The sequence below is a fragment of the Silurus meridionalis genome, chromosome 7, assembly GCF_014805685.1.
Source record: "Silurus meridionalis isolate SWU-2019-XX chromosome 7, ASM1480568v1, whole genome shotgun sequence".
NCBI classification, from domain to species: Eukaryota; Metazoa; Chordata; class Actinopteri; order Siluriformes; family Siluridae; genus Silurus; species Silurus meridionalis.
This window is the reverse complement of record NC_060890.1, coordinates 8,861,146-8,883,387: the sequence shown is the minus strand read 5'-3', so window position 1 is coordinate 8,883,387 and position 22,242 is coordinate 8,861,146. Positions and strand designations below refer to the sequence as shown.

The 22,242-nt window shown below is 36.6% G+C and overlaps 1 protein-coding gene across 2 annotated transcripts in view; it reads right to left on the bottom strand.

Annotated features, from left to right (window-relative positions):
* Nucleotides 1-22,242, bottom strand: part of itga3b (integrin, alpha 3b) — a 52,286-nt gene that overhangs the window by 6,804 nt on the left and 23,240 nt on the right. For both annotated transcript variants that reach the window (XM_046853510.1, XM_046853511.1), the window contains exons 2-21: nt 16,474-16,601; nt 14,262-14,344; nt 11,331-11,580; nt 11,145-11,243; nt 10,840-11,044; nt 9,629-9,822; nt 9,032-9,120; nt 8,426-8,562; nt 8,258-8,338; nt 8,080-8,147; nt 7,863-7,996; nt 6,505-6,651; nt 5,407-5,504; nt 4,942-5,110; nt 4,523-4,591; nt 4,282-4,358; nt 4,036-4,113; nt 2,814-2,916; nt 743-919; nt 532-639 (exon numbers count right to left, since the gene is read on the bottom strand). In XM_046853510.1, coding sequence (XP_046709466.1) covers nt 532-639; nt 743-919; nt 2,814-2,916; nt 4,036-4,113; nt 4,282-4,358; nt 4,523-4,591; nt 4,942-5,110; nt 5,407-5,504; nt 6,505-6,651; nt 7,863-7,996; nt 8,080-8,147; nt 8,258-8,338; nt 8,426-8,562; nt 9,032-9,120; nt 9,629-9,822; nt 10,840-11,044; nt 11,145-11,243; nt 11,331-11,580; nt 14,262-14,344; nt 16,474-16,601 — 2,494 coding nt within the window. The remainder of the gene's footprint in view (nt 1-531; nt 640-742; nt 920-2,813; nt 2,917-4,035; nt 4,114-4,281; nt 4,359-4,522; nt 4,592-4,941; nt 5,111-5,406; nt 5,505-6,504; nt 6,652-7,862; nt 7,997-8,079; nt 8,148-8,257; nt 8,339-8,425; nt 8,563-9,031; nt 9,121-9,628; nt 9,823-10,839; nt 11,045-11,144; nt 11,244-11,330; nt 11,581-14,261; nt 14,345-16,473; nt 16,602-22,242) is intronic.

Sequence of the window (22,242 nt, the reverse complement as noted above, 5' to 3'; positions counted from 1 at the left end):
TCACATGATGAGTATTATACAGTTTCTGCTTACCGTGCTGATGTTCTGCCTTTATCCGTGACACCAGTGAGTTTTCTTTTAGTGTGCTTGTGCATCACTGTGGCCCTTCCATGCCACACAAGCTCTGATTTGCATAACGTCCAGGTAGTTTTCTTTGTTGCGTTTAATATAAAATGCTCCCATGCCTTGGATGACTTGGGATGCACATTTTATCCTGACGCCGGTTGACCCTGTACTGTCCTCCATTTTCCCAAGCGGCTGTGTTATCTTTCCATTATGATAAACTATAACTTGAGCAGCCCAACTAATCAATAATGGCATTAGTTGACAACAAATTTTATTGATTATTATAAATTTTATAGATTAGTTGTTGCAGGTCTAATTATGACTATATTATTACTATACAGCCCCATTTCCGATGTACTTTGATCTTATCCAGATACCCAAAACTCTATTTTATGAGTAATTATCATGATCTAATGCTAAGAATCAAGTGGCTTTATTGGTAAATGTGGGTGTTTGAGTTTGTACCAGCAGGTAGGTCTCTTTACGTGGAGTGAGGAGTGTTTTAGTAGCTTCAGTGAGTGGCAGGTTGGTGTCCAAGTCTCGCTTATGCCGTTTCATGCTCTTCTTTGACAGCTGATCATGAAAGTAAGAAAGTTGTAGAAATTGTATCTTTTTTCAATCACGTAACACAACCTGAAAACATTTGATGTTTTCTCAGTCATTTGTGTGTACTTACTGTTAATTTCAGGTGATTAACAATTTGTCCAGGAGGAACGCATTGCGTATCAGAAGTCCCCTTGATTAAAATCTCTGTCAGATATAGCAGCCATTTACCATTTGGCACGTCGACCGGCCATTTAAAATCCACCACCAGAGTTCCCAACATTCCCAGTGGTTCTCCCACTACGCCCACCTGGAATCAATACAGAACTACTTAAAGTTCCTGCTCAGATTATGCTCAGGTTAACTTAAATACGTGAAATACTTGTTTAAATAAATGACAGCAATCCTCTCTACACCCAAAAAGGAAGGCAAAATTACAAGCTCAATTCCAAAAAGTTTAGACAGTGTATAAAATGTTAATAAAAACAGTCCGGAGGACATGGTGTCCATTGTTTACAAACAAAATGTAAATTTCGATTTGTCTGACCACAGAACAGACCACTTTGCCTCAATACATTTTAAATGAGCTTTGGCCCACAGAGGATGGTGGCATTTCTGGATCATGTTCACGCATGCCTTCTTCTGTGCATGATAAAGATTTAACCTGCATTTGTGGATGACATTACAGACTGTGTTCACAGACAATGATTTCTCTAGGTGTGCCCAATGTGCCCAATGCAATGATTTCCACTGCAGTTTCATAATTGCTTTAAATGCAGTGCTGCCTGAGGGCCTGAAGAATACAAAAATCTAATACTGATTTTCTTGTTTTTTGAGATTTTTACAGATTCTTTAAAACTTTTTATAATATAATTTACTGTAAATGATTTTGATGCAATGTCACGTTGAGGAACAATATTCTAAAATTGTTCTACAATTTGTAGACACAGATTGGTGAAGCTCAGCCCATCTTTACTCTGTCTCTCTCTACACTATTTATGCACAATCATCTTTCTGACCTGTTGTTAATTAACCTAATTATTAGCAAAACTGATTAATTTTAATAACATTTACTTTTTGCTTTTTGTTGCTCGTCCCAAGTCTTTATAAATTTGAATTGAATTGAAATAGTAAATTTCTTCAGTTTAAATTTTTGATATGTTTTCTATGTTCTATTGTGAATAAAATATTGGTTTATGAGATTTGCACATCATTGCAATCTATTTTTATTTAGATATTTCACAGTTTCTCAACTTTGGGTCATTGCGCTGCTTTTTCAATCTACCACTGGTGCATCATTTCCTGGCTATCACACACCACAGACGTATGCTAGCCTACAAAATGTTTAATAATTTTACATTAATATATTAATATGACATGAGGTCCATTTACCAGTGTGACACTAAAACAGGTAGTAGTATTGACTACTTTTTACTTAAGTACATGTCCAGGGTGGCCATGTTTGCACAAAGTGAAGAGCACCCAAGGTCTCACCCTACATCAGTTCCTGACTTCATTAACACCCTTGAGGCTAAATGAGCACAAACTCCTCAAAATCCAGAACATCTTCCCAGAAGTGTGGAGGTCATTGTAACAGCAAATGGGAACAATATGTTCAGGAAGCACATATGAATCTTTGTGGTTAGTTTTCCACAAGTCAAAACCTTTTTCTTATAATTTAGCGTTCTTTCTTTTTTTTCACAATTCTATTGACCGAAAATAAACTAAATAAAGGAATAAAACACAAATTAATAATAATTAATAAGAGAGTGATGTGATTACCACCCAAAGGTTGATTATTTTTCAATAAAACCTCCTAATGTTTTTATTCCCTTTTATCCCAGCAATTTGCCAAGTGCAATTTTGTACTGAATTTATAAACATTTTTGAATTTTTTACTGTTTTAAACTGTAGTACTGTATAGTTATACTATAAGCATAATTATACAATTCTGTGAAACATGTCCACAAAACATTTGGAATAAAATTTGGAAATAAAACAGGGTGGTCCTCTGTCCTGAAGACTTTATTGTGGCAGTTATTAAATAACAGCACATTTTCCAAACCATTCACACATTAGATTATGTGGTGTAGCTTCCAAAACAGGCATCACATTAAATCTGGTTTAAATTAAAGCCTACATTATTTCCAAAACTGCTGACCTGTACAATATTATTCCATAAAGAGATTGGAAAAAATACTCACGTTGAAGACATACTCCACTAGACTGCCGATGTCACTCGTGCTGTTCATGGCTGACTCGCCCAACACTTTACCACTGAAGTAAGTGTTCACCACTGAGTTTTCTCTGGAGGAAACAGGACAGTCAATTAATGCCTAAGTACACAATAGTTTTACTAAATTGAAGCCTAATTTGACCGTAAACAGAAATGTAAAACTAAATGTAAGCTATCTAACGTGCTATAAAGTGTGTGTAGGTCTTTAGAATTGATTTTTGCTAGCCAACAGCAAAATACACAGGACATTTGGATACATTGCGTCCGAAATGTTACTCTTTATTCTTTTTTGGTTTTCAGAACTGTTGCATGAAACCAATATCAATATTGCATTTGCAAATCCAAGGTTATACTCAATACCTAGCGCCAAAGCACAGCTATGCTGAAGTTCAGTTTAACCACACACTTGCTCATCTGATATTGTTCACGCATTCAATATCACTGAATTACACTTGAAATGTTGCAACCTTATGGTCATACTATTTCCTGTTATCGGTCATAAATTGTTTACATATCTTTTCTATGTCTATTTAAGGTTCTTGTCGGCTAAAAATCACATTTTTAAAAACATTTCTGGTTGGTATTGTTGTAATTTTTTGACAGTAGGTTGTATTTTATGTCCCCAATAGCCTTCTTTATACGCCAACATAAAGCAGTATGATGTACATAAAATAAAGTAATTCATGTTAATAACTGAGCTACTATTTATATTGTGTGCATGTGTATATGTAATCATTAATGCTAGTAATACATATATGAAGGTGCAAATAAAATCTCAGTGCACTTCATTAGAAACAATATTTACGCAATTATCCAATCAGCCAATCGGGTGGCAGCATAACAATATATAAAATGGAAAAATATATTTGTAAATAGTTGTTCCAAGCTTATTTCACCCATCATTCTCTAAGTGATCATTCTCATAATTCCCATCTGTCCCATACATGATGGTTTTAATCTTTTGCACCATTCTGTGCGAACAACCCAAATGACCAGTTTCTGAAATAAAAAAAATCTGACCAACTTACATAGAACCAACAACCATCCCACACCTTTGCTTCCTTCTGTATCTGCAACATTTTATACATTGTACTGCTACCTGAATGCACAACTGCATTAACAAACATCTCTACAGGTGTGCCTATTTTAGAAAAAATTGGGTTTTATCGTAATTGTGTATAAATACTTACATAGAGAAAGAGGTAAGGATCGTGTTCCCCACATTGAGGACAACCTCCACTGGGTACAGATCACTCTGTTCACTCAGACTAGTACAAACACACACACACACACAAACACACACCCACCCACACACATACAAAGACACACACTTAAAAATGTTTCAGGATTATCGAATGACAACAAAGTACTTAAGTCAATACATCTGTACAAATTTACAGCGTTCACTTGAGAACGAGATCACTCGAGGCACTTACGTAGACAACTGGAGCTGCAGCACGATCTTCTCAGTGTAAAGTGTAATAAAAGTCTCAAAGATGATCTGAAAGGAAATCTGCCAGAAAAACATGAACAAATAGTGGTTTCTTTTTTCCTCTACACTGTTACATATGTGCCACAAAGCAAAGTTGCATGCAGTCATGTCTTTGCAACTATATATATATATATATATATATATACACACACACACACACACACACACACACGCATTCTATTTACCTTCCTGTTGCTCTTGAATGGGTTACCAATATCGCACATCACAGTTTTGTTAGCGTTACATTTAATTTCCTGTTTAAAAAAAAAAGAAAAAAGAGTTACATCATTAGATAAAACTTGTAAATGTCGTGAAATACATGGGTCCCTAAGAGGCCATGCTTTATAATATTTTTTTATTTCTTGTTTTCTTGGGATCATGACAAAATTTTATCACTATTAAAGTTGTTTTTTCATAGTCTTAAGATAACAAAAGTTATTTTCTTGTGATCTTGACATAACAAACATTGTTTCCTTGTGATCAGTACTTGTGATCACGAAAAAAATACTATAATGCATTGTCTCTTAGGACTTCCGTAGTGAAATGTTGTTTACTGTGATAACGTGCTGTTGTGCTGTGAAATAGCGCCCCTGTGTGGCCTAACCTTGGAACGGAAGCCTGAATAGGTGAGTGCCAGGGGAATGCTGATGTTAAGCATGGCCTGATGCGCGTCCTCAGCCTGCTTGCCGCTCTCAGGCATGTTGCTCACTTCCACTAACAGCATCAGCTTCTTGATGCTGCTGTTATATTCCATCGTCTGTCCATCATCCACACTAAAATCCAAACAAGATGTTTTGAGATGTGAGTTACACACAGACATTAGGATTGAGTTAAGGATAAACAGTGAATAAATGCGATACAATTTTAGTCTGTTCTTGTTACATGGAAACAACAGATTGTGTCAAATAACAATTTCTACAATTAAATATTGATAAACATAAATCTTAATATTTTTTAATTCAGGAGTAAAATGCAATGTTGACTGAAAATTGACATTATTTGCATCTTTTTTTTTTACACATAATGTTGAACATCATGTCGAAAAAGTGTCGGAAGATTTGTAACACACCTGGGGAAGACGTTTTGCTGCTCACTGGCAAACTGCGCCTTCACCTGCAGATTACTGCTGCACTTGTTATCAGAACCACACTCCTTCTGGAAGTTAATCTAAAATAGCACAAGAATCAGTGACCAAGATTAAATGTTTGTGCATCAATATACACGGTTTCCCAAAAATCTCTTTGGGATACATTAAGAAAATTTGTACATAGTTTAAATTGTATTTTTCAGCCCTTATGAATGCCTTTCACTATAGAAGAACATACTAAAATCAAGGTTGCGATGGGCTTTAACAGGAAACATAACCAAAATATCACATCATACATTGCACTTATGCCAAATTTATTAAAAATCCAACAAGAGTGAAAGTGTTGTAGAGCAACCAAGAAGTAGACGCCCATAAACGACCACTGAAGGAACAACCAAAGCACATTAATCGCCCCAATGCACTGTATGGAGACTCTTGGGACACCATGTTTTTGTTTATTTTATTATTTCAAGACTTCCCAGACCTCTTATCTGGAATCATTACCCGATCTAACTAATGACCTTTGTGAATGAATGATCACAAATCCACATAGCCACTTTCCAAAATCGAAATCAAAAGCATTCCCTAAAGCAGGGGTCACCAACGTGGTGCCGGTGGGCACCAGGTAGCCCGCAAGGACCACATGAGTAGCCCGTAGGCCTTTTCTAAAAGTAGCTGTTTCCTACTTGGTTAAATCATTGTTGATAATTATTATGAGAAATCATTACACTTGATCAGTGTCTTCACATAGATGAATATCATTAATTATTAATAATTACATATAATAAAAGGTAAATTGAGCAAATTTGTTATTTCAGATCAAACTGAAAACTGTGTGTATCAAACTGGTAGCCCTTCACATTAATTGGTACCCAAGAAGTAGCTCTCAGTTTCAAAAAGGTTGGTGACCCCTGCCCTAAAGTGTGACACTTATCTGGAGTGCTCTAAAAAACTCAAAAAGCACTTACACTTTTGATGGTCAGGTGTATATTGCCACACACTGTATATAGCACATTATTTAAATGTAATCAGTTATTGCATGTGTACCATCTTTGTATCTGTATATTCTTCAATGTGTACCTCAGATTTCTCAGTCAGTTGCTGCTGGCCACTGAGCATAGGGAATGCATCGAGGTCCTGTAGTGTCTGCTGGGGCTCTGCTGTAGCCTCGTTCAGAGAAACATTTAGCAGAAACACAACCGGATCCAGTTTATTTGTTATCTGCTCCTGTTGTAGAGGAAACACAATTTATTAAGGCAAGTGAACTCAGCAATTGCACTAAAACTGCTGATCTGATACACCCAACAGATGTGGACTCGTTCTGGATCTAGTTTACTTCAAAGTGATTTGTCTCTGATTCAAACACCTGTACAGTAGAAACCCATGAATAAATCCTCTCTATAGTAATGAAGAGCTTGAACTGTAACAAAAATAATTACAGCCCATGTTATTAAAGGTATGAATGTGTTGTGGGATAGTCATTACACTAAATTTACTTTCCCATTTTAAACTTTATATATTATAATATATACATATATACAATACATAATATAGTATATAATAATATATAACTATGACTTTAGTGTGCATGAGGAATTTTGAGTTAACCCTCACCTTATTTAAATGTAAATAATTCAGAGCTGATTTCAGAAATATCCATCAGGCCAAGTCTAACATTCCTATTATAGATTCATTTAATCGCTTGTGTAATTTCATCATATCGAATCATTTATATAATTTATCAATTTTACCTGTTTAACAATTTCCTAATAATGCAGTCATTAAATTATTAGACATTAATGAATAAACAAGTGACAGTGTAATCAATCCCATTCCGAGTTACAATTTTTGCAAAACAACGTTGTAGTGGAAGAATGACAGTGGAAGCGATAATCTATCCAAAAGTTTTTGCTTCATGCATGCAATCACGCATTTCGTGTGCAGCTGTTTACGAGTCTGCACTGAGATTACATTGTGAATGTAGGATTTGAAAAGAAGGCCCATCAGATCTTGTCATTTGGTTGTGTCTTGTTTTTTTGGTTAAAGTTTTCTAATTAATAATGTCTTTATTTGCCATTTATTCTTTACAAAATAGTGAAATTCTTTATTTTCTTTGTGTAGTCCAGCTGATTTGAATGTAGGGTCAGAAGCATGATAGCCAAGGAGGTAAGATCAGCCATGACACGTCGTCCTTGGAGAATAGAGCGTTGAGGGTTTTGCTCAAGGGCCCAACAGTGGTAAGGCTTGAACCTTGAGCATTTGATCAGTAATCCAAAACCTTAACTTTAGAGCCATTATTTTATGACCGGTTATTGTTAAAGTCACTTTACCTTTCTATCATTAAATGAGTACATTTTAAACAGAAAGGCCAGTGAATTATGTATGATGAGAGATAATAGTAAAACATGGATCGAAAAACATCTTAAATTGCCTCTTACGTTTACTCGAAGCTTGAGCTCCTGGCAGGACGGAGATGAGAAGGACAGTAGGTCTGTGTATGTGCTTTTACCATTGAGGAACATCACTCTTGGGCTTCGACGACTGCGGTCTGCTTCTACAGTGTATTTTACAGCTGAGAAGAGAAGAAATGATAATTGGCTTACCATTCCAAATACCAGTCACATCTAAAAGTCTGCTGATTTCTAATTTACTTACTAATATCCTTCTTGAAGTTGCGGTTTCCATTGCTTAGCGTATAAGCAAAACACAGCTTTGCTGTTATACTGCGAAAGCATAACAGAGAATTCACGACTCATGTGTTATACACTCATTTCAACCAAAAAGTGTGACTTGATTATTAACAAAAAAAAAGAGTTCAAGCCAGTGTTCTTACCAAGCATCTGTGCACTGGGCAGGATCCACAATCTTAGGCTCAACTGTAAAGTTTCTGGATAAATGGATAACTGGACGTGCTCTAATACAAAAACAATTCATTATTTAGGAACATTCATTCCTACGCACCTGACTGAGAACACTATCATGTAGTTAGTTCATAACTAACCTCAGAAGTGCTATACGGTCATCGAGAGAGCCAACTAAGATGTCAGGATATCTGTTGTCATCCATATCCATACCTCCGCTGAGGGAATAACCGAACGTCTGGAATCCACCAGAGCCCAGAGTTTTCCCTTCAATAATCTACCAATGAAAAGAGTAAGACAACCTGTACCTGCAACGCAATACCTTGCAAACTAGTTGAATAAAACATTGTTGGCTCTTTTGTGTTAGGAGCAGCTTCTTTTCATTTTCTGAATTCAGATATAAAAATTTATGCCATTCATTTCCCATTTTGAGGGAAAAAAGCTGCTTGAATGCCCACTGTATATACTATGACTACATGAACTGGTCAATCCTAATTTCCAAAATTCCCATCAGAGCCTGTATAACATTCATCTTTCAGATACAGGTAAGAGGTTTTAAACTTCCACCATATACATTTTTAATTTTAGAATCTTTTCCCTAACCTTAAATCTTTTCCTTATACCGTATTTATTAAATCATGAAACTTTGTTAACTATGTTTTCTAATTTGTTGAAACAATTTTGAGATGGACAAAAAAAGGCAAAGGAAAATATATATAAAACTAATGTGGAAAGCTCAAGTTTACCTGACTGGGAACATTTGTTATACCCTCCTTGCTCCCCATCCATATATAGATTTTTCCAGAATCATGGAATGGCGCTCCGACTGCAAAATCTGACATGGCAAGAAAGTGGACATATAAGAGACAGGAAACCTTAATGTGCTTGTTATTCGTCCTCTAGGTGGCAGCAAACACCCATTTTACCATTAAACCCCGCCAAAACAAAGGCTATACTCTACATTCAGAATTTTGGTTTATTAAAGAAAATATTCATTAAAGTCCATTGGCAACATTGTTATGTTTAGCCAAAGTGTGTGGACACTTGACCATTACATCCATTCTGGCATGAATCTTCACAAAATTTTGAAGGGTTGCTGTGGAGATTTGTGTTCAATCAGCCACAAGAGCATTGGTAAGACTGAACTCTGATTGTTCAGATAAAAATCCTAGTGTGCAATCAGTATTCAGTTCATCCTGAAGGTGTTCTGTGCAGTTGAAGCCAAGTTTATGTTTAGGACTTTTGAGTTCTTACAGTTCAACCTTGCCAGTGTCCACACACTTTAAGCCATTTAGTGTAATTGCATCTATTTGTTAACTGTATCATTCTGAAGTCCACTGCACCTTGGAATCCATCCTGATTGACATCCCCTATTGCTGCCACAGCGACTCCAAATGCAGAACCCTTGGCACCGTTCAGGACGATACTAGACTTCATCTGGAAAGATCCATTTTCATTCATGAAAATGTACACTGCTCCACCTTGCTCTTTGTAGCGGTCGAAATAGAACGGTGCTCCTACTATCAGGTCATTCCAGCTGAGGTGAGCGTGCAGCACAAAACACGACAAAGCCAAGAGGGACATTGGTTAGCTTTTCTTTGCTCACATAAGCAATTTCATGTTTGTGGTGAAACGTGAACAGTCAGAGCATGGATGAATAAAGAGAGAGAACAAATGTGTGAGAACATTCTAACATACAATACATAACTGAATTCTTATATCATCAAATCAAATTATTGTATATTTATCACAAGACTGGATGTAGCTCAGATAAGATTTTGATAGGATTTACATTTTATAGTTTAATTAAAGAAGTCTTTCCATAAATGTGTTAAAATTGATGTATTTGACTTCAAATTTACTCAAAAACCAACCAAATGTTGTTTTTTTTTGCACAACCTAGAAAAAGTAGGCAGACAATTCAAGAAATATCTAGCAAAACTGCCAAATTATCATTTTTACAAACATTTTTATTATTTTCAAATACAATATGCAGGTTAGCTTTATACACTATATGGACAAAAGTTTGTGGACACCTGACTATGAGATCTGTATGTGATTTTTGAACATCCCATTTTACATTTTGTCCCATTTGCTGTTAAAATTACCTACACTCTACTGGGACGATGTTTCACAAGATTTTGGAGTGTGCTTGTGGAGATTTGTGCTCATTCAGCTACAAGTGTGGTAGTAAAGTCAGGTGCTGATGTAGGGTGAGGAGGCCTGGGGTGCAGTCAGCATTCCAATTACCTCAATGGTTTTTAAAAGGGCTTAGGTTAGAGCTCTATAGCAAGCCATTCAAGATCTTCTTCTCTAACACCTGTATATTAATAGAGCTTCCTTTGTGCACAGGGGCATTGACATACTTAAACAGGTTTGTGTCTCCTGGTTCAAGTAAATCTTCTGCATCCAGACATCGTATACAATTCAGTAGCTAAAACATTTTGGTAAAAGTTTGGGGAAGAACCACATATGGCTGGAAAAAGTCAGGTGTCCCAATAGTTTTTTCCATAAAGCATAAAATTAGTTAGCATAAATGAGGAAAGTGACCTACTCATCATTGTTGAGATCTGTCACTGCTATACTGCTCCCAAAATAAGAGCCCACTTGCTCTCCTGGGATCACAATCACAGGATTAAGGGTTAATGCCCCTTTCACTGCCAGCGTCACTGAACCCTTGGAGTCGTCTCTGGGAGCCCCTGTAACCACTGTGTACTCTTTCCTGCTCAACAACTTGATGTCTTCTGTCACAGAATAACCTAAAACAAATCAGAAGGACCTTCACATTATTACAAGACCAGCCAAATAGTGGCAAACAATTTGCTCAGGGCAGATATGTGGAGAAAAAGCTGGACATACCCATGTAGCTATTGCGCTTGTTTAAATAACCTAAGTCTTTTTCACTGTAATCCCAGGAGTTGTCAGGGGATGTGTCTCTCCATGTAACATGCACGTTGCCTGGATACAAAAATGAAAGAGAAGCTTCACCAGATGGCATGCATGCGTGTTAATCAGTCTTGCAGGTATAGTAAGTGTGACCCTCACCCTGCCATTCAAAACTCCCTGCGCAGCCGATGTAGACATCACTGTCCGTCATGCCTGCGGAAATGCCCATGTTGCACATGCCTTCCATCTCCATGTCTTTATTTGGGTTGCACACTTCATACGAATGGTCCTGCCACGAGTCATCTTGGTCAAAGCTCAGGTCGTTACTTCGAACGAAGCATTTACCCACCATCCTTTGCTGTTCTTCTCCTCCACCCTGCACTATTTTAACATAGCGGTGCCCACATGCCTGTAAAAAGAAAACATTTTTCAGGTGCTAGACCAACCACAGGATATGAGTATTCAAATATTTTAATATTTGTAAGTTTCTGTTGGACTCTTATTACACTTAAAAACTAATTATTGAAAACGGAAATTTCATTTCAATGTCATTTTCTAGGTCACTATTCAAATTAAAATAGACGTTTCAGCAAAGATAAGATTTTCTTTGCCTTTGACTTCTAAAGTCTTTTCCAGCATAAGTACACATTGTCATTAATGTAAGAAATGTACCAAAAATGTAAAACAATTCTGAATAAATCTCTATCACTTAGTTTCTATTTTTCAACATACAATTTATGCTTAATAATACAATTTATCATTAAAACCATATGTAATTACATACAGCAAGAAAATATGCACTATATGGAGAATATGAGCATAAGATTTGTGATTTTTGGACATCCAATTCTACAATTAATCCCCATTTGCTGTTATAAAAACCTTAACTCTTCTGGAAAAGATGTTCCACTACAGGGAGTGCAGAATTATTAGGCAAATGAGTATTTTGACCACATCATCCTCGTTATGCATGTTGTCTTACTCCAAGCTGTATAGGCTGGAAAGCCTACTACCAATTAAGCATATTAGGTGATGTGCATCTCTGTAATGAGAAGGGGTGTGGTCTAATGACATCAACACCCTATATCAGGTGTGCATAATTATTAGGCAACTTCCTTTCCTTTGGCAAAATGGGTCAAAAGAAGGACTTGACAGGCTCAGAAAAGTCAAAAATAGTGAGATATATTGCAGAGGATGCAGCAGTCTTAAAATAGCCAAGCTTCTGAGCGTGATCATCGAACAATCAAGCGTTTCATTCAAAATAGTCGACAGGGTCGCAAGAAGCGTGTGGAAAACCAAGGCGCAAAATAACTGCCCGTGAACTGAGAAAAGTCAAGCGTGCAGCTGCCAAGATGCCACTTGCCACCAGTTTGGCCATATTTCAGAGCTGCAACATCACTGAGTGCCCAAAAGCACAAGGTGTGCAATACTCAGAGACATGGCCAAGGTAAGAAAGGCAGAAAGTCGACCACCACTGAACAAGACACACAAGCTGAAACGTCAAGACTGGGCCAAGAAATATCTCAAGACTGATTTTTCTAAGGTTTTATGGACTGATGAAATGAGAGTGAGTCTTGATGGGCCAGATGGATGGGCCCGTGGCTGGATTGGTAAAGGGCAGAGAGCTCCAGTCCGACTCAGGCGCCAGCAAGGTGGAGGTGGAGTACTGGTTTGGGCTGGTATCATCAAAGATGAGCTTGTGGGGCCTTTTCGGGTTGAGGATGGAGTCAAGCTGAACTCCCAGTCCTACTGCCAGTTTCTGGAAGACACCTTCTTCAAGCAGTGGTACAGGAAGAAGTCTGCATCCTTCAAGAAAAACATGATTTTCATGCAGGACAATGCTCCATCACACACGTCCAAGTACTCCACAGCGTGGCTGGCAAGAAAGGGTATAAAAGAAGAAAATCTAATGATATGGCCTCCTTGTTCACCTGATCTGAACCCCATTGAGAACCTGTGGTCCATCATCAAATGTGCGATTTACAAGGAGGAAAACAGTACACCTCTCTGAACAGTGTCTGGGAGGCTGTGGTTGCTGCTGCAATGTTGATGGTGAACAGATCAAAACACTGACAGAATCCATGGATGGCAGGCTTTTGAGTGTCCTTGCAAAGAAAGGTGGCTATATTGGTCACTGATTTGTTTTTGTTTGGTTTTTGAATGTCAGAAATGTATATTTGTGAATGTTGAGATGTTATATTGGTTTCACTGGTAAAATAAATAATTGAAATGGGTATGAATTTGTTTTTGTTGTTGCCTAATAATTATGCACAGTAATAGTCACCTGCACACACAGATATCCCCCTAAAATAGCTAAAACTAAAAACTACTTCCAAAAATATTCAGCTTTGATATTAATGAGTTTTTGGTGTTCATTGAGAACATGGTTGTTGTTCAAATTAAATCCTCAAATAAAATTAATCCTCAAAAATACAACTTGCCTAATAATTCTGCACTCCCTGTAGATTGAGGAGTGTGCTTTTGGAGATTTGTACTCATTCATTCACAAGGGCGTTAGCAAGGTCGGGTACTGACGTAGGTTGAGGAGGCCTGGGTGCAGTCAGCAGGTTTCTGTCTCCTAGCTCACGAGAAACGCATATTAAATGCTACAAGATTCAAAGACATCCTGTACGATTGTGGCTGGAAAAGTCAGGTGTCCCATTATTCTTGTCCCTATTGTGGGTCTATTTCTGCTGATTAAAGTAACAAAAAAGCTTGCTAGCTTCTAAAAATGTTTTTTTGCAGCTATCAGATACGAAACTATTACGTCATTCGCTATTGGTTCGAAACTTGACCTGTGTCATTAAAAATTCTTGTGGTGGAGCTAAATTGTCAGAACACACCTTCTTTCACCTAGAAATACACTCCTTATAGGAAAGGTGTAAAGTGGGCAGTGCACAACTGGTTTCTCCACACTAACACTAATGTATCATTCACTTATATTTAGATAGAACAGACAGAACTGAAGCATATCGTTTCGCTGGTTACATTTTGTGCCCTCCTTCACGAAGCAAAACAGGTCCAAAGGTTGTAATAATTTCGTCCACTCCATTACACAGGGACATGGTAGGTTCTTATGATCTGCCTTACCAATACTCTTCCTCCAGGATGCTCTCTTTGACTGGCTACGGTCACTCCAAGCCACATGCCTTCTATCAGCTCGGATGAATCCGCTGCACAGAGAACATCAGAACACATCAGAAAGCATGTATGGAAGAAATATACAGAGAACAAAAACAAGTATCTTGTCTTCAAATATAGTCTTGTCTTGGATCACATGGAATGATAGTAAAAAAAAAAAAAAAAGGGGACACCCTGGATTGTCTGATTATAACTGATTCCCTTCTATAACTGTTTACTATATGATAAAAAAAGGGCAAGTGAGTAGCCAGGAAATTCATTAGAGTTTCATCCTGAAGTCTATTTTGCTATGAAACGTTCACTGATGTGGGCAAAACTGCTTGAATTAACTGCAATCCAAAGTCTTTTCTAATTATTCTAATCACTAGCGTTCACATTCGTCTCAAAATTTTAGTCTATTAGGCCACATAAATCAATTTAAAATGTCCCTAGGACCTTCATGTTCCTAAAACAACACGATATGATATCAGTCTTGCCGCAGACGCGTAAATCACTCCGAGTCTGAGTCCGATACTAAAATCAACAAAAAGAACAAAGAATGTTAGAGGCCGAGTTCAAAAGAAGCCAAAAGGTTTATTCAAAGAAACAAAAGGACGTTTCAGAAAGAACGCACGGGTGTTTGCGCAGGTAATCACCCTGCATAACTGGGCTGATACAATTTTTGTTTTAACATAAACACCTGACACAGGCATGGGTATGGCATGTGCTGTGGTATGTGATAATTAAAGGATTTATGTATTTGGCATTGACTACAGAGGGCAGAAAACGATTTGTGCAGTTTAACGTTTGAACTGGCAACACCTAGCCTAACAAACAGTGTGCAATCATCTCTGCATGGCTGGGTGTGAACAATTCAGCAGGCAATTGCTCTGAGAAGAATGTTCTGAACAGGTGTTATTATTACAGAGTAGTGCAGTGATATAGAAACACACCCTTGATGACCTAACTGAGAGAATCCTCAATTTGAGGACATACAAAGAAGCAGTGCCCCTAGCACAACTTGTTCCTGTTCCACGACACTGCAGTTTCATGAACGTTCATAAACAGTTACCACTCACCTGTATGAGGGAGAGGGGAACTGGGCTTTTGAACATGATAAGCTGTGGCGAGACACTCAGACAGGTGCTTCTGCTTGTGTGTCCAAAGCTTGCTAAAGCACTTTATACTTCTTCTTCTTTAAAAAAAAAAGCCTGAGGGGGAATGGAATGGGGAATTCTTTCTGCATTTATTACTCATATTGAAAACTATTTTACTAACTACAGAGTCAGTGATTGTTTTGTTTTTTTATTTTTAGAGCTGGTGAAAGGACCAAAAGCGCATCTATAAAAACTTTAGGTATTTTAAAACAGTATTAACTCTTGAATTTATATAAGAAAATGAGAACGAGTCCAAGAAGACATAACACCAGACACATGCACACTAAGGGTAAATTAGTGACCTTTTCAACAAGGAACCAAGGAATGTAGGAACACATCAGCTAATGCACAGCTCTCACATGTCACTAGTGTCATAATAACTCTGACAACACAAAAAACCCTTTATGAATGTTAATAGTTTTAATAGTTAATAGTACTTTTGAGATATAAAATGTGCAGCAGATAGCTAACATGCATTAGGTCTCGTTCTGGTAATTTGCAAACCTTCAGATGTGAATTTTTTATGATGTAGCCTGGGGGAATGTAATAGTACTATGAATATATTTACAAAATGGCAGCAATAGAAATCAGAGTATCTGAAGAGACATATAATGTTAGGATACTGTCTTTACTATTCAGCAAAACCTGTAAAGAATTTTATTAGAAACAGATAGGAGCTGCCTGTAATAATGGAATAAGGAATGAACCAAACAGACATCTGTTAATGTATTTTTTGTTTGTGGTACTTGCAATGCAGTACACATTGTATTTTATATTTTAATTTTATTGTTAGGATATATAGAGTTAACAAAAATATATTTATATATATAATTTATATATTTCTTTATTACCACTAATCACAAAAACCTAAAAATCATTTCTTGCAAAAACTTTATGCTCATTTGTAAATCTACACCAATGGCCTGAGAATCATTCGATCATTAATAATAATGAGTAAACTGGTTGTTTATATCTAAAATGAGCATATGGTTTAAACACAATTTTGAGGGAGATATATTGCTTACTTGAGGTGATGAGGTCGACTCTGGTGCAGTCATTCAGCGCTGTGGTGATGGGACATGAGTAAATGGCTCCAGTTTCGTTTACTTTCAGCTTTGATAAGGCTTTGTCTTTGGGTGCTCCTGTCAGGAGTCTGCATTTGAATAAATGTGTACATGCTTTCAGTAAAATAATGAAAGGTTTTTAGACCTGGTGGTATAAAGTAACACAGGCATAGTGACGTTTACATTTTCTGTCAGGATAAAAATCAAAATAAAATTTTATGGGGGACACAGAAGGTTTTTCAAAGCAAAAATAAATAAATAGGTTCAGTAAGGATAATTAATTATTATTTTGATTCATATTTTCCTGAAATGTTAGTTACTGTACTGATAAAACGTGTGGTGTGAAAATTTTGCCCTAAAAGTCAGTCAGTCATTTTAATGGACTTAATCTAAAAACCTATAAAACATTTTTTGCACACTCCTGCCATTCTCTTAAGTCTTTTTTTTGATTACTACATAATTCCATACATGTTCTTTCATAGTTTGGATGTATTCAACATTAATGTACAATGTTGAAAATAATAAAAATATAGAAAAGTGTTAAAACTTTTGACTGGTACTGTAATATAAATTATACATATCAAGTATATACAGTATATACAGGCATTTATATACATACATTTATGTCACATTTACTTGGAGCACCGCTGCCTCCTACTGTTCTGAGTGTGTCTGACTACTTAGCCAAAATAATTTGTACTAATTGTAGATGTAATTTTTCCACAAATTCAAAATCCTAACAATCAAATTGAAATGGAATTTCTACATTTCTGATTTTAACTCTATACACACACACACACACACACACACACACACACACACATTCAAAATTCTCCAAGCTGTGAGAGAAGATAAAAGACTTTAAAGCACGTTTGTCATCAGAGGAGTGGGAGTGGGAAAAAAAGAGAGACAAAAAACGAGTTCAGACAAGAATGACGCCTGACGGAGTGTTTCTGAGTTTTATCAAACACACACAGACAAAATAAGGACACACACTGAATTGTCATTGTGCACAAGTGGAGGTGCTAAAATATTTATAGTTTGCATGTATTGGCATGTGACAGAAGAGTAAAATGTAAAAAACATGACAAACAAACAAACTATACAATAGATTTAATGAAATTCATTCTTATTATTTTTTCTCAACATTTCAAGTCAAGACTACAACAGAACAATGTTCCATTCAGGTGGTGCATTGACATTTCTCTTTTATTATTCCTGTACATTGACTGACTTTGCCCATCTGGTGCATTGGCCACAAAGAATTTGCCCTCAGTCTGTGAAATTTCTTTGCCTGAGTGATGTCATGAGAGAGTAGCAGTACTTTGTGTGTAGCTCGAGGACACGTAATCTTTTACCAGGTGTCTTGACTTGTAAAGTTGTAAAAGGGAACTCAGGGACTGACTAATAAAACCATTTTTGTGAATGAGGCAGTGTCTGATTTATCCAGAGAAACATTTGCATGTTTACAACAAAAAAAGCAGTCTCGTGTTTTAACTGTACTTTACTCCTTAGTGAAATAAAAAGAAAAAAGAAAACTCATCCTGATCACATGGTTGAAGTCAATCAATCAAGCCTTTGCTGAAGTGTTAAATTAACGATTTCTATTTTTGATTTGCAAATTAGTTTGCTATTAGGATGAAATGGGGTTAAGGTTAATTACCTCAACCCCATGCAACTTAATGCAGAAAAAAAGACAGTCAGGGGAAAAGCAGCTTACTAGTTCAGTAATCAGGGCAATGAGCAGTGAGTCAACCATTTTAAAGGCAGTTTCAATCGCAAGAATATCCTCATATTTACATCCTAATATATCCTATGATACATCACAAAAACCAGAGAGCATCAATGCTTGATATGTTCCCTTACTGGAAATGACCATATTTTCTGCAGCCTCCAGAGTTGGTGGACGAACTCTGTTACCTTCTACAAATGGAAGTAGCTCGTTGAGGTTTGTTGTAGCTCTCAGAAGATTAACTAAATTAATAATTTTAATGTTTTTCAACATTCTGTGTATGACTTGTTTGATTAGAGTTAATTACAAGGGTTTAAAGGGGGAGGTCTAATGCTACTTCATGCATTCTGGGTTAATTGCACTGTTAAGGTGTTGGATTCTCATGCTAAACATGCCAGAAGTTTCATTTTGCACAGGTGTTTCTGTGCCAAATACACTCCTTCCGGGTACGTATAAGATTCTGAAAGTTTTTCGAGTTTGGCCCTTCATTACATCATGAAGGGTGAATTCCTTGTATGGGGACTTCTCCCGGAAGAGCACACAAACACGCCCATCAAAGTGCTTTATTTGGTTACAGAAGTTGGCAGCAGCACTGCACAGGACTTCATAGAGACGAATGTCTCCAAGGAAGTGTGTTTTAAGATGTGAGGGAAGTACTTACCATATAGACACGTCCTGCTGTAGTTGTTTTTGCTGCTGCTGTTCTTGATGTTAAATTTCAGACACGAGATCCGATTCTGGATCAAATATGTATGGCTTGATCAGATTTTTAGCCATAGTTCATTTAAGACTATAAAGTTTTTGTTCCTATTAAATTTATAGCTGCACATGCTCGAGACTCTTTAGCTCCGCCAACGGCACGCATCCAGGAGAAGCGTAAAAGCTGTATCTTACTTTTATAAATCTGATAAAACTAAAGCCTCTTTGGAGATATGCAGGATGCAATAGTGCTCTATACTGTAGGTACTCAATATTAACATGAGATTGTCCAAAACTCTATGTGATATGTCTCCTTTTAAAAATTAAAAAGGAGACATTTAAAAACAAATCACTAACATGACTACAATCCTGCTTGTTTAAACATTCGGAAAAGTACATTTAGTTTACAATGATTTATAATGTCGAATTACAAAAATTTTTTAGATAACAGTATCTTCTCTGCCTGATTTGTTTGAAGAGGTATTTTTTAGCTGAGCTGTCATTAATCTGAATTCATCTTTCCTATTAGTACATTTTAGACGTACTTTTCGATAATTTTATGTTTATTTGTTATTATTTGTTCAGATTTCATTATTAATTCCATACGGTTTTATTTGTATTTTGTTTTTGACTTTGAATATGGATTCGGATGAAACAGTCAGTTTATCTCACCTTTTTATTCTGCGACCATCATAGCAGACTTACAGTTTTAAAGCCAGTAATTGTTTTTATCTGATCAGAAATAAAGTCATTCCAACTTCAGATATTAAGAGTGTCATTAATCCCATTAATTAAAAAACTCAACATCGAGACGAGACCAGGCTACACGTAACAACATGACAGGAAGTCATGTGATTAAACTGAAACGTTTATAAATGTAGCTTCATGATGTTGAGTCATCAGTATCCCAATGTGTGGACAAAGTGAATCAGGGTCTTCTCCAGGGCCTGAAATCATGTACACCATATGCTGAATCACCACCTAGGTAGCTAAGGAGCTGATTATAATACACCAAACATTTTTTTTATCAACGTATCTATTGAGAAATCCCTTATCACAATGTCTCATATATTGTGTCTATCATGTGTCATAGTGATGGTTATTTTGGCAGAGAAACAGTAAAAGAATAGAAAAAAATACAACTGATAAATGGTTTTAAAAGCCATGTTAAATAAACTATTCACAGGTGCTTAGAGAACATTTCAGTGTGCTTTTAGTGAAAAGATTATGTCCAGTACAGCTCCACTGATAAGCTGATTAGTTGTGCTGGTCTCTGCTTCATTTATACACCGTTCTGGAAACCTGAAGTCGATATTTAAAACAAGATAAGACTGACCTCTTTAACTTGCCCATGTGAATATCTTTAGGATGACAAAAGTTTTGTCTATTCTATCATATTTATTTTTGTACAAGTTTCCACAGGTGAGAGCCATGCTTAGCATTAGTCACTAACGCTCAGCCTTGAATTAAAAATAAACTGCTCTCCCACTCACATACTGTACACCACAAGATGAGCTCAGCTCGCCTGGCTCGGTCGGGCACCAGTCCTCTGATGCAAATGTTTACATTCACCTGGCTGCTGTGAAATAAATGGGATTGGAAAAAAGGAAGTTGAAAGCGCCCAGAAATCTAGACATGGGCTGATTAGTAGGAAGCGAAAAGAGTGCAGTAGTACATTAGAAATAAAGAGGAATGAAATGGATTTATATATCTAAAAGTTGGTGACAAAGCAACTATTACGCACCATGGATCTATAAAGCACCATAAAAAAAAAAAAACATTTCTGAGTTGGTGGTCTCTTCATAAAAAAGTAAATAAAATAAAAAAAACTTTATAGCATATAAAATGAAGTAATTAACCATTTCCATAGTGCTGTTCATTTCTGAAATCTGGTTAGTCAGAAGTCTTTGACTAATTTTCCATGATAGCATAACAAAAACAACAACAATTGTAACTCAAATCCCAAGCATTGTCTAATAATCAACAGAAAAGATCAGCGCGTTTTATCCCATTCAAAAAGTCCGATGAGAGGCTGATTTTCGAAAAGCTTCAAGAAGAAAAAATAAACTCATCTAAAAACGAGCCTGCTTTAGATGAAAGAGTAGCTACTTTCACAAATCAATAACAATTTTGGAAACACTTTACAAAAACAAAGATCTGAAGACATTCTTAAAGAAAACATAGTGACTGCTATAAAGCACTAAAACCGGAGACTCCTTCTGTAAATTATAACATTTTACAAAAAAACATCTCCATATCAATAATAATACTACAGTATAATAAGATTAGGCACACAGTGTCTTATTTACACTGTGTCAAGTACACAGTCAGATTTGATATCAGGTCTGCTGTTACTGAACATGAATCACCTTCCAGCTAATCAGATTTGAAAATACCCTGAGCACTCATGAATGAAAAGATTTTCTAGATGTATCAGCAGGACACATATTGGACTCGGGCCATATTGGACGCAGCACACTTTGTAGGAACAAGAAAACAAACCCCGAGCTGAAGCCAAATTTCAGTGTAATGTTGTAATGCTGTGATGAACCAAGTCATGGCTCTGATCTACTAATCCAGAGGCAGTGGATTTATTAAACTGGATATCAGGAAACAATAGAGAACAAGGCAGACGTTTTGGCAATGCTGCATCTGTTCCTGAAAAGAACAACAGCTGCAAATCAAACAGCTGCATATGGACATGTGGGTAAATGTAGGATTATATAGACGGGTTCCTTTGTTTAATTATGTTTTATTGAATACCCGCAGCTTTAGGCAGATAGCTACAATACAAGCACAGTTATATGGAGGTAAGGTGTTGTTTTTGCCATACTTTTTAACATTACATGAATCATTTGCAGTGGAAAATGTCATCACGGTATTTTACCGTAACATGATTAACATGTAAAACGCGACTTGGTTCATTGCAGTGAAGTCATTCAGCTAGAAACTGGAGTGCACGTACTGTACAAAAGTTATACTAAGAATCTTTATTGAATTCTTGATAGTGTGAAAAGATTGGATCAACAAGGCACATTCTGAACGAGGCTGATGCGTCTCGTAATAAAGAAAGTGAATGCAAAAGAACAAACAAAATGCACAAAGAAACTAGAAACTGATCAAAAGACAGGGAACGTGAAAAACAGCATCAACCAATGGCGACAAATGTAAGACAAAGAGTCTGGTTTGAGGTGAGAATATATACCAGCGCTAATTGATACTAAACATGAATCAGGTGGAGTCATGTGACAGTCACTGCTTGGATCAGGTGATGTGCAGTGGTTGATGGGGGATGTAGT